Here is an 18,372-nt window from a genome sequence, read left to right as displayed (position 1 = left end):
CTGCCATGAAGGAGAAGGGAGAAAAAGCTTGTTAGTGTTGACTATAAAGCTTTCACATCAGGAAGAATGAAGGGGGAGGGGCAAGAAAGAAAAAAATGAGGAAGAACCAGGTTGACAAAAGGAACACACCATGTACTGGGGCAATGGGTACAGTCAAGCAGCACCAGTGGCACAGAAGCCTGCTGAGGGCACAAGCTAACATTTTACATGTGTATGTGCACAGCTTTGTTTCTTTGCCCTTTCTCTTCATTGCAGTAACTGCAGTAACTCAGCAACTTCACTGAGTGTTTGGGTTACACAGTACATTTTTAATGTAATAACCTTCTCAGTGTATGCATCGTTTGAATTTTCTGAATGTATTACAAAGATGAGACTGTGTGCTAAAAAAATACTAAAATATTTTCATGAAGCATCTGAATGCTAAAGGAATGCTTTGCAGAGCTCTTGCTTCCATGTACTGACTGTAGCAGTGCCACATTTGAATTTCCAGGTGCTTTCATCCATGCCATTTTGAAATCTGTTGGCACCTGGCATAGTATTTAGATTTGTGCCACAAGCACCCCTTGAATGTTTGCAAATCAGGAAGGTGGAGGGCTTAAATGAATAAAAATAAATTCAGTGCTCCAAGCTGAGAGAACCACAGATTTCAGGTCTTGCATGACAGTTTGCCAAATACATGTTGGTTTTGTTGTTGGGGTTTTTTTTTTATTTCAATTTGCGAGACCATAAGTGCATTAGTTAAAAAGAGAGCCAAAAGGGCAATATTTTTGATTTTGGAGCCAAGAATTGTATTTTTAATTTTGTTTTTTTAAACACAGTCAGAGTGAAGTTGCTGGATTACTTGTATCTGTTGCTGCTGCTGCTGCAAGGCTTGTTGTTGTTGCTGTTGCAAGGCAGAAGAGAGCTGGAGTCTCTGCTGAGGAAGGCTTTGCCCAGGTCTGTTCACGGCAGAGCCAAGCTGAGACAACACTGAGAAAGGAGAAGGGGAAAGCAGGCAGGTCAAAGAAGTCAGGTTGAGTTGGTCAGGGGAGGAAGATGTAGGAATACAGTGTAACAGGAAAGGGGGATCAATAGAATTAGTTTCAGAGTCACATTGGAAACACTGCAGAAAAAAGTATACATGATATACATACTCTGTTAGTTAGAACATAATTAGATTATGAAGTGCTTGTGGAGACACAAAGGTTTCTCACACTGGATGTTAAGCACACAGTTAAGGAAACATTCCTTAATGAAGTCTGGCATGAAGTTCCCTGCATTTTCGTTTCATTTTAAGTGTAACTTACTTTCATGTGATACTACCAATTGATGGCACTTAACTGCCAAACAAAGCAGAGAAGTGCCTGCTTTAGAAGTCGAATATTTCTCATATTATTCATGTGCTGATAATAAACAGTAAATCATTCTGATCTAACATAAGACTTCCCTAAGACCAAACTTCATTTCAGTGTGAATTTATCAACATAAACACTTAGCTACAAAAGGAGGCTCAGCAAGCACATACCTGTGGCTTGAGGTTGCATAAAATTCCCTACTCCAGTCAGGTTAATTACAGCAGCTTGTTGGGCAGATAATGCCTGATCTTGATTGGATGGACCTTGGTCAGACCCCTAGCAAAAATGAAAAGCTTGATCCTTATTACAAAACTTCCGTATCAACGAATAAGCAAATAAAGCCAGTGCGAAGGCAAACTTCTGAAGTGCCATTTAAAAACATTTAATGCTATGTCATCCAGTGCGTGTAGGTACAGGCTATAATGTAGTGACTAACAGCAGAACAAACAGATACTGAACACCCAAAACAGCTTTGTTTTGGCAGAAATGGTATTGCTCCTGTTACCCAACAGAAGTCCCATGTAGTTGTCAATTTCTCTGCAGTCTAGCAGAGACTACACTTTTTGGTTGTAATCTTACAACAATTTCCTGTCCCACTCCCAGCCCCAAAGTCTTCGGGGGCCCCTGAAATCATCCATGTGCAAAGGTCCTAATCAATCAAACTGTGCAAAGCTTGACACACTCCCATGTTCATACTGTGCCACACACTCCTTAATTTCATAAAAATACAAAACCTGCTTTTAAAACTACATTTTCAGGACAGAATAGTTTTCACGGTAATCACTTTAAATCACATTAAAAGGAATTACTGTAGTCTGACCTAGTGTGTCCTGAAGTCAAAGGGTGCTAAATTAGGACCTCTTCTAGAACTTAAATTATGCATTGATTTATAACACAGGGAAATAAAGCATTATATGCACAAACTAAGAAAACTTGGGTTATCAGTCAGAAAAAAGCTGGTGCAGTCCAGGAGTTGCAACACTTCTTTACCATTACATTATAATGCCACTAAGATCTAGGAAAACCAGACCAAGAGAGAGCTCATTGAGACATCATCACCTCCATGATGACTAAGAGTCACAGAACCACCGTGGGGGAAAACCCCTGAGATGAGAATGCATATTTATATTATGTTGGTAGCACAGAAAATTGTTGTTCTTTTTGGGCCTAGGTTTTTTCCACTAAGCACTGTGAAAACATACGTTCTTATCCCTATAAAAGCTAAGGCATCTAGTGTTCCTAATAGCTCATTTTACTCAATGACCTCCTACTCTATAATGCAAGGTACGAGAGAAGTTCCCTAGGGCAATTTAACCAATGCACAGATTGATTTTCTCCAGAAGAACTTTCTGCCACAAGGACTATGCTTACATCAGCCTTTTTGTAAACACCCTTGATGTTCAATGTCCAGAAAATAAAACCCAACAGTACAAGGTCACATGATTTTTTTTTTTTTTTAAAGTAACTCAACTACTAAATGGCATTCAGAGATCTGGATGCTGAGAACAAATCTGAAACTTTCCCATTAAACTGTCCCACAATCCAGAACAAGGCCTGTGGCACAGGAGGCTATATACCATAAAACATTTGAAAGAGGCATCTTATTTATGAAGTCTACAGTAGCACAAGTGAAATTATGACAAACTTGAGTATCCAGTAAAGAGTCTTATGTCTGGGAAGAAGAACACAAAAACAGAGCAGCTAGTTTTCCCAAATTGCTGCATCAGCTTTGGTTAGGATTTTTAAGTACTGACCTGGTACCTGCACCTTAGGATTTTTAAGGTGCAACTGACCACTCAAAATTTGTCATTTTGAGGACAGATTGGTCTCTATCAAGACTGTAGACTTCCTCAGTGATTAAAGCCTTTAACACTAATTACAGGCAGCAGTAGAGCTAATGTCTTAAGATTACAGCTTTAAAGACAACTGATATTTCCTTTGGTGCAAAGAAAATTCTGTTGAACTACTGCAGTGAGGGTTGTAAGCCAACTCACAGTAGTGTAAGTAACAAATTTTAGTTACTCTGTAATAACCCTGACTGCATTTTTTCTCTGTTCATCTGATGTATCTATTAGTTATGATAAACATAGCACTAAGCTGATTTTACACTACTTATACAGTGGGGCTGGGTCTCTTCATGACACAGACAGTGCTCAGCCAGTTGGTTTGTTACAGCTTTTCTATGTGGGATATAAATAAAGGAGTATAACTCGGCTCCAGCCACAGCAACAGAGCCACTGTAGTCAGCCTTTGCTGTTTGAGAAGGTTTAGGAGGAAGGCTTTCCTCCCACTCTGCTTCATTTACTAATGGAGGTGGGGAGAATAGAAGAAACTGTTTCATCCATGCACCCCAGACTAAGGGCTGTTGGCACACACCAGTTCTCCCTGTTGCTGAGGCCTACAGGCTGCTGAGATTGTTGCTGTGGGGAAAACTGTGATAGCTGCTGCTGGAGTGGGTTAAAAATAAGTGAACCACCTGGAAGCTGTTAAGGATTAAAAACAAAAGGCATAATTTAATCAAACTGCTGAGTTTCCCACTGTTCTAGGATGAACATAGTATTGATAGTGATGTATTTCCTAGAGGCTTGGCTTTTGTTTTAAAGTTCCTTTAAAATCAATCAGTTTACAGTTGTTGCTGTTTGTGAAAAGGCCTCATGCTCTGAACACAAACTTCCATGAACTTATAGCAAGATACTTCCATAGAAAAATACATTTTAATCATTTTAATTAAAATGGCAGATACTATACTGATACTTGAAAGGTAAATGCCAGTCTTCAAAAGCACTGTATATAATTTCCACTTTCAAAACATTCCCCTGAATTTTAATAGATAGTGAAATGGCCTTAATTCCTCTCCCTTACCCCAGCTTCAATTGCACTTATTTCAGCCAAATTGTTCTTGGTTTATATGAGTGGCAGAGCTAGCTTGAAAGGATGTCCTTCAATGTGGAATCACTTGAATACAAGCATCTAATTCTACAGAAGAGCTCTAGTCTGACATAATTGCCTCCTGTGCCTGCCCTTTTCCATGTTTCTGGAGTGTGTACAGGAGTGGGAAGAGGAAGTAGCAAAGCTGGTAATAATTTTTGAAGCATGGTGCAACAAATGTGGAAGACTGAAGGTGCAATTGTGCACCTGCATCTGGCAGCTGACTTCAAAGTCTGGGAACTCCACCCAGTTCCACAAACAGTCCCTGTTCCGCTTTTAAATGCAACTCTGACATAACAAACAACATCTGCTCATGTTTGTTTGTATTTCTTTGCTTAGTGCAAAGAAAGTATTTACAGACCTTCTAAACTCCCTATCTTACATGAAGTTCCATTTCCTAGACCAGAAGCTCTTTAAACCTGTTACTGCAGCTACCTGTGCATGCTGAGCTTGGCTTTCTGGCATTCTATGTGTAACCTTTGAGTGATTCTACTACACTATTTTGTACAGTATAATTGTAACTTTAGTATAAAGAATGATCTGCAATGAAAGCTTAGGCAAATCTTGAAAGATTCTATTTTAGGATCAATCTTTTGAATCCAAATGTCAGCATCTTTCGATTGTTACTGAGAATTATCTGCTTTGTTCTGGGCTAGGAATATAACTTCCATGTGGTATCTCTATGGAAGTAGTCTTTTCTCTTATTCTAAGCCTTTTAAATAAGCAATTACGATTTGCAGTAAATGGTCTGACCAACTGGCTCCAAAGATCTGTGTGGGGCAGCACAGTAAGCAGCACAAAGCAGGTCTCTACAGAAAGGTATGAAATTATCATTATTATTGTGTCCAAGTATATCAATTACCTGTAGAAGATTTAAGGGCCGAAGATTTGATGTATTTTTCAAACCAAATGGGCTGCCTGTTAAAGAAAACATCTTTTTATTAGTAGTGAGTCTTTACTCTGTTGTATTTGTGCTTTGCAGTACACCTTTTCACTGGGACTATTTCTAAACATTTTGAAGTTGGAAAACTGGCAAGTGTAAATTTCATACTTAATACAATGCTGCATTTTCCATAATGCAGTTCATAGTTATTCAGGCTCAAAGCACAAAAGAGCTGACTAAATGAAAAGAAATCTGTGCCACTACTAACCACTGTACCCTGTGACCTATAACCTGTTAATGCATTTACATGAAGGTGATTGTGGAGAACACCACAGCAGTTATTTTTCAGTGATCCTTCTTCTGTCTTTTAAAAAGTTTTACTGTTGGTACAGTAAATCCAAAAAAATCCAAGGGCTCAATCAAGCAATACACTCTTATTAACCTTTAACAGGAAACAATCCCACCCCCAATCTGAGCAATGCTCCCCTAAGACAGCAGCTATCAAATGGAAGCCCGGGAGGTCTTGCACAGACCCAGATCAGATCACTACTCGCATCTGTTGTGTGGGTGACAGCACAGCATGTAAAAATCTGTGACACCAAACTGGTAGAGGTTGATGGCGCTTGAAAGGACAGAACTAGACTAAAAGTGATCTTTGTGAATTGAAGAAATGGTCCAAAACTCACTAACATTGAATTAAAAAAAGACAAATGACCAAGTACAAAATTGTAACTAGCTTTGTGTCTATACAGCAAGAAAGGACATGAGAAGTTACAGTAAGTCACAAACATACCCAAATCATCCATATCACAAACTACAGAGCACACAAAAAAAAAGAACCTCTTCACACAGTTTACATTTATAAAATTCACTGTCACAAGATGCTGTAGAGATTCCAAAAATTTAATGGATTCAAAAACCAATCAGATAAATCCACAGACTAGAAATCTAGCACAGGATTTTAAGCACAAAGATCCATGTGGCTATTCTTCAGCTGAGAAAGTCTCAAAGCTGTAGATTGCCAGAAGAGGTACAGTTGTAGACAAGGGATGTTTCACTTCACACTTTTGCCTCATCTTATACTCTCTCCTCAGTATCCTCTAATGGCAACTGTCAGAGACAGAATATAGACTGGATGGATTTTTGGCCTAAACCAGTAAAGCCATTCTTATGTTAAGGTAATACTGTTGCAAAAAATACAGATAAAAAATAGGCAGACCTCATTTGGGGAAATGTTAACAGGAATGTTGTGAAAGAGATGAGATGCATTTATTCTGCTGTGCTCCACAGTGGTAAATCAGCCAAGCTCAGGCTTGTGTCCAGTTTTGGTTATCACATTTTAAGAAGGATGTAAGCAAATTGGACAGTCTAGAAAAGAGTGACAGGATTATGAAAGGTTTGAAAAATACAACCTATCAGAAAGAGAAGACAAATGTGGGACATGACAGCATGTTTGATACTTAGAAGGTAAAGAGAAAGAGTGAACAACTGTTTTTCACGTCTGAAAGGTATAGGAGAAAAAAAAATTGCAATTCAGGAGATGCACTGTAATTAGAAGGAAACATTTTGCATGGATAATGAACCACTCCAAAGAGCTACTGAGAAAGATTGGAATCTTCTTTAGTGAAGGTATTTAAAGACAGTTTAGATAAACATTGGTTCAGTATGGCTTAGACAGATATGACTATCTTAGCAAAAGGGACAGATATCTTGAAGTCTTTTACTCTTCTCATTCTATAATCATACATTAGATTTTTTTCTTTATTATATGTTCAGAAAAAATAAACTGGTATTTTAAATTGTGCCTTTAAGATTTATATAGTTGCATTTGAAGGCAATGAGGAACTACTTAACTGTAGTACAAGAATAAAGTAGTACCAGGGCCAGAATAAAATGCCCCATACATTTAAAAAGTGAAGCCTCTTTCTAAGTTCAATCATGCCTTTTTTTTTTTTTTTGGCAAAAAATTCAATTCCATTTTTTTGGCAAATGCAATTCAAAAATTGCATTTGAATTTGAAGTTTCTTTCAAAGTTCTTACTGAGCACACCAAACAATCCAGGTTTTGACTACGTATCCCCAGCCTAGCTCACCAAAAACCATCTTCAAACAATCTCCAACACAGCCTACACCTCGAATGCAAAAGCAAGTTTGTTGTTCCTGAGCTCCAGCCATCAAATACACAACCCTCTTCACACAATGGCCACTTCAGTCCATTTTTCTCACAAAACGTTTTTACACTGTCCCTGTCTGAAGGGCGGCTTTTCCACTCAGTCACACTGACCTGCTTGAGAGGCAGACTGCATTGCAGCGGGCAGCGCACTTGGTACCAGACCTCCTGGGGGTAAAATGCCACTCAGATTTATACCTGCAGGGGCTATGGCACCAGTGTTGCACCCCAACATAGAGTTTGAACCACTCATCAGTGACTGTGCTCCACTGTAGAAGAGGAAAGACAACACATCAAATCCAAGTGGCACAAGTAAACCTGAAAAACTAAATTTTTGCCCTCTGTCTTATGGCAAGTAAATCAGTTCCGTGCTGTAAATTATGCAATTAACGGATAAAGCAGCACTGTAGCTTAAAAAAAAATTGTTTTGCCCAAAACATAACAAACACATTCCATATTATTGGCATATACATGTTTTTTTCTTTTTTGCTATCAACTGAGGAAGATAAACTACAAGTGGTCCTTTTATTCTAGAAATACTAAAAGATTTTCAAAATGGTTGTACTATCATAAAAGGAACAGGTTTGCATTCTCTTTTTGCCCTGTTAAAAACATCTCTAACTTATCAACAGTGACCAACTGCTGAACACCTTAGCTGGATAAATGTCTGATACCTGCATTGAAGCACACTACGTGTCTTACACTGACCATTGTAATCATAGAATTTTCCTTAGTCTAAAAAGCAGTTCATGTTATACCATACAATCTACTCTTGACAGCATTTATTATTTTCTTCAAACCCCAGAATGAGTTTTAAGGATCAAAGACTGTTTAACCTCAATGCTTTTCTAAGTCGATAGAAACAAATCTGTTCCCATTTTTCATTTAGATTGGTCTGCATATGATATTCTACCTCCTCTCTGGTTAATAAAAAGAAGTTCTCAAACTTATAGAGCAAAACTTCAGAAATCACTTAAATTGAGATAAAGCCTGAAGAAATGAACGTATATGACTCCAAAAAGATGAAAGCAATGAAGGCCTTTCTTAATAGATCTTTTCAGTATTCTAATAGTAGGTGACTTCTATTTGGGAAATGCAAATAGTTTCTAGTGGCTCTTCACTTTGTAATTAGAAGGTGAATGATCTGTATTGTATTGTATATCTGAAGAATATTTACCCTAATGGATGGTGGACAGTCCTGGACCACACCCCCTCCCACCAACCAACCAACCCCCATGGTAAATTTAGAAACCATCATAACAAAAGACTTACCACACAGAGCCCACTACATTGATGAAGTTAAGTCCTGCAGGGTTTGCCATGACCTGGGTGGAGGTTGTTCCTGTAGTAATGGATGTTACCATGGTGGAAAGAGGAATGGTCATTACAGGCAGTGCCTGGCTCAGAGACATTTGCTGCTGAGCAAACGGGGTTAACAAAGTGGGCTGAGGGGTGAAGCCTGAATCTTGGGGAGTAGGGGTGGCAGAAGGGGTAATAGGAGTTGAGCTCTGAGCATCAGGAGGGTGTGGGGTCGATGAAGGGGTGTTGGTTGGAGTAGGAGTAGATGGTTTAGGAGTTCCAGACCCTGCTCATTGAGAAAAATAAAAAGTGCTAGTTTGTTATAAAAGGCCAATCCTTTTTGTATAATAAGGTTAATGGAATCTTACTTAGCACTGACAATTTCTTCTGTTTTTTAGACTGCAAGTGTTAATTTCTACACGACACAAGTGTTGCAGCACACACTCATTGTTAAGGATGCAGTATAATCACAAAGAAAACCCATTCGCCATGCTTCATTCCTTGTGGCATACACCAATTTCTATTTTCCTTTAAGGCTGCCATAATTTATTGTACATTAAGTCGTAATTCCATTCAAGAATACTTAAAATAATTTCTTAGTGACCATTTAAACCTAATTAATGTTTGTCCTAAACTGTTAAACAAATAGTATCCATGTACTGCCTGCACAATAGCATGGTGTTAAAAAGATACAGAAAACAAGAGAGTCAGCAGGAACATGTACTATTTCAACAATCCTGGGGCTGATCTAAATTTCATCAGACAGTCAAACTGCCATTTGCCAAATATTGACCAAATAAAAAGCAATTAATTAATATTTAAGAACCAGAGGATAATACTGCATCTTTAAAAGCTACTGTGTAATTCCCTCTGCTTAAATGTAGCACATACAGCTGTATTTGTTGTGGATGCAGTAGGCAAAGTCTATCAATCAAAAAACAAAACCCCCAAAACGCTTGAGCTGGTTTTTTTTGTTTTCTTTGGTTTTTTTTTAAGCTTTCATGTCCTGCAGAAAGAAAGGAAATAAATATGAATGGTGACCAGAGCCTTAAAGTAACAACTGTGTGCAGCAGATGTACACAATTCATAATACTAACATAAAACCAGACTCAGTATTTTGGAAGAAAACTTTCATAAGTTTCCTTTTTTATCTTGTGCAAAACAAGAAGGCAGAGAAGTTACACCTTTTGAGCTACCCAGATTTTAAATTATTTAATGCAAAAAGCATATTATAATACCATGCAGGATACTGGAATGTGCAGTATACAATTATTCATAAAAAAACTGAGAAGCTGCAGCTATGGTTTTCCTCTTTGTACAGATCTGTTCACGAAATGGCTCAAGACGCATACATGTTTTAGAAAATGTTTATGATCTACAGCTATGATTACAATGATTCTGTCAGTGTTAATGAAAATACTTTAACTAGGACGTCACTTCTGATTGAAATTTGCATTTTAACACCTGAGAATATGGTGCTATCAGCAGCAGCATCACCACCACACTTGCAATCAGCAATGATTTGTAAAACAGTGTAGGAGTGTTTTTAAAAAATCATCTTATTGTTTATTGTATCATCACCTTGGGACTGATCAGATTATATACATACATAGATACACAACTGCACCAGCTCCTATAACATTTGAAAAACCAGATGCTTAAATTACGTAAAGGCAAATTGATCTAACATACTGTTTTTACACTGGAGGAAAAAAAAAAAAATCTACACTTTGGAATTTTATCTCATCACATCATCTACCAGCCTTTTCATATATGAGGAGATCATGCTAATTGCATAAAATGTATTAAAACGTATACACAGAGGGTGCATACATATATATACAGAAAACGAACACAGTTACAATAAACATAAAATACATACAGTGAACAAGAGACCTGCCTAAAGCTGCACAACTTATACAATTTAGGGTACACTGTACACTTAAATTTCATCATTCCACAGGTTAAGAAGTTTATCTCAGGAAGCATTTATGCAAAAGCCTAAGATTTAATGGAGAATTTAGGTCGTGACTCACTTTGTGAAGAGCTCGCAGGAGACATGGCAGCTGGAGAGAGCATGCTAACTTGATTAAGATCCATAGATTGTTTCCGAGAAAGACCAGGAGGCTTAGAAGGAGGAGGTGGAGTTGGGGATTTTAGATGGCCACTTGACTGTTGTGAACTAAAAATATTACCTGAAAAAGCATAATTAAAATACATTGCTATTCTGTGAGTACATGTAAACTTGAATATTAGGATAAAATTTTGTGAACAATATAATCAGAAATTAAACAAAACAAAACAAAAACAAAACACAAAAAACCATGCTCTTCTCACAGATAAGATGCTCGTATTTTTTTATTAGATCTTTACTAAAGGGATATCCTGTCATTTTACAACAGGCAGAACATGTTAAAATGAGACACTTGAGTCAAAAAATAATTACCTGAAGAGCTACTTCCTGAACTTGAAGGTAATTTGATAGGAGGAGGTCGGTGTTTTACACCTTTCCCCAGTACTGAAGACTGAACAGAGCCTGATACACTTTCTGGCTGCTGGGAGGAAAGAGAAATTAACACTACCAGAGCAATGATAAGAGCTTCCACATAGCTGACAGAAAAGACAATTCGACTGATTTGTATTAAGGCTTCTCAGAACTACGACAAAATTCCTTTCAGACATTTCAGATGAACTGTCTTTAGATAAAGTGTTTACCATCAAGAAGCAGCATGAAAGTGCTGGTAAAAATTTAAACTGAGCAAAGAAGTAAGTAAAATAATTAAAGAGTTTCATTTACTCCATAATTCTGAAATTCTTTTAGTAATTTTCACAAATGCAAAAGTGACAAATACACTTGAGTAATAGAACATTTAGGTTTTAATTGAAAAATTATATAATTTCATTCATTCATTCATTCATATATACCTGCCATTTTCAACCAAGACAGACTTAAAGAACAGGATCAGAATTCTTCATTCTGGGAGCAGGATTTGAAATAAGTTCAGGAAAATCCTGAATGCAGAGAAATCAAGACACATTTCCCCACTGGCTTCAGTGGGACAAGAACTTCCTATTTTTAGAGAGAAGATGCAGCCTTTTTGTTTGTTCTTATAACCTAATTATTAGGTTGTCTGAACATAAATCTACTTCAGCTACTCGAGTCTGTAGTTCTCAGTCATTCACAACAGACCCTAAATCCATTATTCCAATAGCTGACACTATCAAAAGACTCAGCAGTGAAACACATTCACAGTTACAGTCTATGTGTTTTTACCTATAAAACAGGTATCCATAAATGAAAATAATGTCTACACAAACATGCAGTTCCCAAACTGCTGAAACTAGGAAATGAGGCTGGCAATATAGTGAACAGAATACTTCATTACTGGAGTCTCAATCAGATGTGCATGAGCTAAGAAATCAGAGCATTGTGCAGAATCACCCATTTTGGTGAGCTTAGCTTTCACTGATTCTCAGTATTAAGAGACAGTCCCTCTAATTTTCTAACTGCTTGCTTATAAAAACAAATCTTTTGAGGAAAATTCTGAGGACTACCTTTCTCTTCTTTTATTAAAATCTGCTTCTTGCTTTCTTGATTTTGAAAATAAAGACCAACACCCCATTCCAATGATGATTAAATACAGTAACCTGAGTAACTCTGGTCCAGCTTTTGGTGGAGGCTTGGAAAGGCAGGCAAGTTGACTTCCACAAGTACCCTTCCACCCCCATCACTGTATGATTTTAATGCATATACACACACATGCATGTACATGCCTGTATGTGTGCACTCATACAGAGAAACATTCATATCCCTCTCTGCAACTGCTGGCCTTGGAATGCTGCTGGTCTGGCTGACACCAGGAACTACCTCTTTCAGAGACACATTGTTGGGAGTTCATAAATAGATATTTAGGGGAAATTTAATTCATAGGAAGGTATTTAGGGTATTTAGGAAATACCCCAGTGGATATAAATCTCATTTACTAGGTGGAGCATAACATAGAGCTCACTGCTAAAGCACTGAGTCTGACCAAAAAAGGCCAGAAGCAGCAAGTAAAACACAAGGCAGTGCCAACAGGCAGGAAAATTTGGGAATGGAAGAATTTATACTGGAAATGTAGAAATGTGTGTGCATGTAAACATACACACTTTAAAGTTGTTGGGGCTTGTGTTTTGGAGGCTTTTTGGTGGTTTGTTTTTTTTTTTGTCTGTTTGGGGTTTTTTTTACCATTTTTGTTTGAAGGTTTTTTTGCCTTTGTTTTTTTGTTTGTTTTTTTTTTTTTTTAAGTTTTCCTCCTCAAATTGAAGAGAAAATAATTTGAATTTCTAAAAGGTAAAAGAAGTTCAGCTACTCCATCTGCTTCTGTGTTTACTGATCTGCAAAAGAAGACACACAGCTGCATTTTACTATACTGCTCTATGAAAGTTTCAACTGAACAGGGGAAAATGCTAAAACAAAACTTTGGAGCTAACTACATGATACACAGCAAACCCCCCACCCCTCAAAACAGCTAAAAGACAACATTTGAACATTGAAAACATAAATGCTTTCCACTAACTTTTCCAATATACTCACATTGAATGATCATGACCATAACACATTTAAAAATTCATTCAGGATGACATTTTTAGGTTATTTTACTGTTAAATGTGGATAGCAAAAATTATTCTACTAATTCAATAATTAAGGACAAATAAAAGAAATGCGTAACTTGATAAACTCACTTCCATTTCCTTCCCTGGAGAAAGATGACTGACTGATCCACTTGAATTATGAAACATTTTCACAGTACATTTAGCTTCATTTTGCACTAACTCCTGGTACTGGTTCACCACCCTGAAACAAACAATGAGGACATAAAAAGATTAACAACTTTGAACTTCTAAAGTAGATAAGTATAGATTAAACACATAATTGTGAATGTTAGAGTCATATATTTTATATATTATGTAAGCATATCTCTACATAACAGAGATTCACAGATAAAAAACATATTTATACCTCTTTGTATCTTTCTACATTATATTCCTGGGCTCTAGGTTTACTCCATTTTAACTTTTAATCTCCTTTTTTTTCTAATGCAAAGTACAGTGTGAGAAGCACTCTGTTGGAGGAATATGGGAAACAATAGACAGAACAGTTCCATTCCCAAAAGCAACTGCAGATCTTTGGGATGTCAGTCAATGGGGATCCCATTCCCCCTTTATTACAGAGGTCCAGAATCTTTTCACAGAAGTGTCTCTTCTGCCTGTGGAACAGCTGACCCTCCTTTAGCTTGAGCTCTATGTCAGGTGAGGAGTCTAAATGCAAGGGCTGAACAATCACTCCTCTGTGAACATTATGACAAACATTTGATAAAGCATCAGGCAAACAAGTTTAAAATACTGTTCTATCAAAATGAATCATACATCTCTACTAATCTAAAACAACCAATTGAAGGAATACTGTTTCACAAAGATGAGCAGAATATACAAAGTGACCTTGAAATATCAAGCTGAAGTGCTGTGGTCACTTACACTCTGGCAGACTAGACCTCAGTGAAAACCTGCTGGAGTATTTCCATTACCTCACACCTAAATGTGACGAAATACACTTTATTTTGATATAGCCCTGCTTCTGTCATATGCTGTTACCTGACTAATGCAGACATAAGCAAGGGTCCCAACACACACAACAGAGGAAAGGGGGGAGTGTACCTTTCTTAGCAATTAGATTTTAGACTGACTCAAAATTACAGTGGAATCAGGGTAGTAAAATGCCATGACCTTGAAAAGGTCATCCTGCCCTCCTCTACTGTTTCTAGTTGTCCTTGTCCCTGAAATCCGGTGGCTTATTCTGACAAAAGAACTTGTGCAACCCAGTGATAAACATGATCAGGAAATCAATCCAGTTAAAACTAGGCTCTTGTAATATTGTTTTACTTTTCAGCCAACCAATCCCTCCCCAGTTCAGCTTACAGAACAAGCAGCAAAAGTATCAGCACAAAGGAGGCAGGAGAGAATATAAGCAAAGAGTTTCTTAATCAAAATTACCTATTTAAAAAAAGAACATTATTACTGGTTTTTGATCAAATAGAAGACTCATTTGCCTGCCAGGCACATAAGGGGTGCAGGGGGATAAGAGCTATGGCATGTACATCAGCTGGAGGTATCCTATGGGGCCACAAAAACACAACTGGCTCTGACAGAGGTTGCTTTTTAATGGTTCTGTGCTCATATGCACAGGCAATCTAGGGTGATGCATACTGCAAAACACTTAAAAACCCCTTATTTTGCTTCCTCAGTTATCCCTGAATTGCTATTCCTACTCATTCTAAAATATGCTGAAAAACTGTTTTATTACTTGCTTCCCTAGGAAGGCTGAAATCAAGACATGCAGAGTGCACAAAACTAAGACATATAAATCTTAAATCCTAGATTACACTTCAAATGACAAGTTCAAATGAACCATTTCCATCACTGTTAATTTACCATACCAAATGGCAATGCTCTCAGAGTTCAGGTAGCACGACAAGCTGTACTCACGTATTTGATGTCCTCTATTCTTCCTTGCTGGGTAAATACAGAAACTACACACTATCCTACTTCTTGTTATGATGATTAATTCCTCTTATTTTTCCTCATTTGTTCTGCATCTGTTTCCACAAACCATAACACTGGCAGCCATAACTGCCAAAAAGGAACAAAGCTTATTATTTGTCATCAATCCAAATAGATGCACAAACTATATTAATTTACCTTTCAGCATCAGTCTTCGAACCAATAAGGAACCTAAAATGTAAAGTACATTTTCAGTCATGACTTGGACTAAAAGAACATATTTTTATTATCACAAGGCTTCAAACAAATGACAGTGCTGTGTTTTTTTCATACCTGCTCAAAATACAAACAATAATGTATCCATTCAATGGACTGGGTATTATTCAGTACTTGAAACACACACTTGACTTCCTATCTATATTTACAATATATACACACATGATCTAATATGGTCTCCTTTAACAGTAAATCACCTACAAAGCAAAAGGCAGAATGTAGAAATTTTGGATTTTATATATTAAAAAAAATGGGAGTGAGTAACTCCTACAGAATTATCAGTGTAAAAAGTACAAAGGAAGAGTTATGTATAAATTAACAACATACCAGTACACTCAGACTGAAATACAAGTGTTCTGAGGGGATGTCAAAAACAGCCTTAGGCATAATATTCTAAGAAACGTTCAGTTTGCATTGTTTGATTTTACTTATGCCAATTCCAATTCCCTGTGATCTTCCAGACCTCCTAAATAAGTATCTCTCTTTTGTGTAACAGTTATGGCTCGCAAACTTATTACTATGCTTTTTAACTTCACAGAACTTTCTCTTTCTCCAGCTCCAAAAAGAAAAAACTATTAAAAACCCCTTTTATTTTATTGAACAACAAAAATGCTTACTTCTCCTTTCATTTCATATGGCAGTTTGCTAATGAGGAGTTACCCAAGTTTTGATGAACTTTAATTGTCAGTGTCTTACCAGTTATTTCCAAAACCCTCCAGGCATCTAAAACCTCTAAACTAACTTAATTCTCAGCCTTATTACAGAACTCTAAGCTAGCACTGCTGTTCAGGGAGCATCAGTACTAACTATGTGTGCTGGTTTTGGCTGGGATAGAGTCAATCTTCTCCACAGCAGCTGATACAAGGCTGTTTTGGATTTGTGCTGAAAACAGTGTTAGTAATACATAGGTGTTTTAGCTATTCCTAAGCAGTACCTACACAGGCCTTTTCTGTCTCTTAGGAGCAAAAGGGCTGGGGTGTACAAGAAGTTGGGAAGTGATGCTGCAAGGACAGCTGACCCCAAATGACTAAAGGAGGGGGATATTCCATACCATACGGCATCATGCTCAGCATATAAAGCCAGGGCAAGAAGGAAGAGAGGGGTGGGGGGAGCATTTAGAGAGAAAGTATCTGTCTTTCCAAGTAACCATCAGGTGTGATGGGGCCCTCCCCTCCTGGAGACAGGAAAACACCTATCTGCCCATGGGAAGTGGTGAATGAATTCCTTGTTTTGTTTTGCTTGCATGTTTGGGTTTTTCTTTACCTACTAAACTGTATTTAATCTCAACCCACACAGTTCCTCACTTTTACCCTTGCTATTCCTTCCCCCATCCCACCAGGGAGGCCGGGGGAGGAGGGAGTGAGTGCTTGCATGGTGCTTAGTTGCCAGCTGGGGTTAAACCACAGCAGTATGGAAACAAACAGTAAATAGCTCAAGTCTAGGGATAAAACATTCTTAATACTTAATACTTTTGAGATTTTCATAAAAATAAGAGAATGATTACATACTAGATGATAAAAATAACTTTCATTAGCAGAACTAAAAAGTTTGCTCAGTCTCACTGCTCCTTGCCTTACTGAAATTTATGGGCTCTACTCTGCTGCACAGGTTCCTCTACACAAATAATCTGGTACATACAACAAAAAGAGCCAAGAACAGAGAATCTTTGTAGAATCGCAGCCAAAACCAGCATATTCCAAACAATTCAAAATTATGAAGCTTCTTAGAAGCTCATGTTTTTCTTCATTTATTTAGTTTAACTGGATCTAAGAGTAAACAGAATATAGTCAAGTCTTATGCTTTCATAGCATCAAGCAAATTTTGAGAACAATTAAAATTCTGAGTATCACCAAAAAAGAGTGCAGCAATAATCTCTTATGGTGTCTCCACAATCTGCATGATTGGATTTGCTGGTACTCTTATTTTCCCCTCCATGTATCTTCAATGTAAAAGAATGCACCAATTTAACAAGAAAGCACATTTGAAATATGATGGTTGCTTGTACACATTTTGTTTTGGTTTGAGTTTTTTCATGTTAAAAAATCTTAAATCAGATATCTAGCTCTAGAGTATTTTTATGACTGAAAATGATAAGTAATGTTTGTTTTCCTTCACCTATTGGATCACAGCATTGTTTAAAAAAGAACATGTAACTTACTGTGATGGAGTTAATAGGTTGTCATTTTCCTCATCACCTTTGAGTGTCTGAATTTTACCATAGTACAATGGATTGCCAAGAGACTGAAAAATGGTCAGTTTTGTTTTTTGAAGCTGATTACCAACTTCACATTCAAACACATAATCATCCTTCATTTCCTAAAAAGACAGAATGAACTAGTAAGTCTTGAACAAGCATTAGCTGAAACAGTGAGTAAAACAGAGCAGCTCTATATACAATATCGAGTAAGAAACACTGTATAAGTAACTCTGAATGTAAGTAACACTCTCTAGGAAGGGGTGCATTATTTAAAATGAAACTGATTCCAGAAGTTATATTAACAGGAAGAGAGGAAAAAGAGTTTATTGTCTCTTAAAATTACAAAGATTCTCTTAAAAATACAAAGATACTGCAAACCCCAAACAATCATGTTAGACATGGAAAGGCAGACTGGGTAAACATATATAGAAACAGTTTTATATGAATTATGAAAATGCGAAAAACGTTCAGAATAAAATGCTGGAGCTGAACATTAAGTTATATGGGAAAGTATTGCTTTTTCCAATATGCAACTACAAAGATATCATGATACATGCTCTTAATAAAGATAGCATCTTGCCTCTGAAATTATAAAAATTAATCAATTATGTCTGATTACATTAAATTACTACTTCTGATCAAATCACAGTTTGTGCCAAAAATCTTAAGATTCAACTTAAACATTGCAGAAAGAGTTTTTTGTAAGAGGCATTTAATATTAATCACTTCCAAAATGCAACATTTTG

The 18,372-nt window shown here is 37.1% G+C and overlaps 1 protein-coding gene across 8 annotated transcripts in view; it reads right to left on the bottom strand.

The window, feature by feature from the left end:
- SUPT20H (SPT20 homolog, SAGA complex component) overlaps positions 1-18,372 on the bottom strand; it is a 29,934-nt gene that overhangs the window by 528 nt on the left and 11,034 nt on the right. For 3 of the 8 annotated variants that reach the window (XM_069011991.1, XM_069012021.1, XM_069012001.1), the window contains exons 14-22: positions 17,588-17,745; positions 15,352-15,384; positions 13,339-13,450; positions 11,060-11,168; positions 10,650-10,808; positions 8,587-8,899; positions 7,429-7,583; positions 5,125-5,180; positions 1,505-1,610 (exon numbers count right to left, since the gene is read on the bottom strand). In XM_069011991.1, the coding sequence (XP_068868092.1) occupies positions 1,505-1,610; positions 5,125-5,180; positions 7,429-7,583; positions 8,587-8,899; positions 10,650-10,808; positions 11,060-11,168; positions 13,339-13,450; positions 15,352-15,384; positions 17,588-17,745 (1,201 nt within the window). Of the gene's footprint in view, positions 1-1,504; positions 1,611-5,124; positions 5,181-6,364; positions 6,514-7,428; positions 7,584-8,586; positions 8,900-10,649; positions 10,809-11,059; positions 11,169-13,338; positions 13,451-15,351; positions 15,385-17,587; positions 17,746-18,372 lie in introns of those variants that run through there. The other 5 variants (XM_069012010.1, XM_069012029.1, XM_069012036.1 and 2 more) reach the window with 4 other exon arrangements.

The sequence above is a fragment of the Aphelocoma coerulescens genome, chromosome 1 (genome assembly GCF_041296385.1).
Source record: "Aphelocoma coerulescens isolate FSJ_1873_10779 chromosome 1, UR_Acoe_1.0, whole genome shotgun sequence".
NCBI lineage: Eukaryota > Metazoa > Chordata > Aves > Passeriformes > Corvidae > Aphelocoma > Aphelocoma coerulescens.
This window is presented reverse-complemented; position numbering and strand designations above follow the sequence as displayed.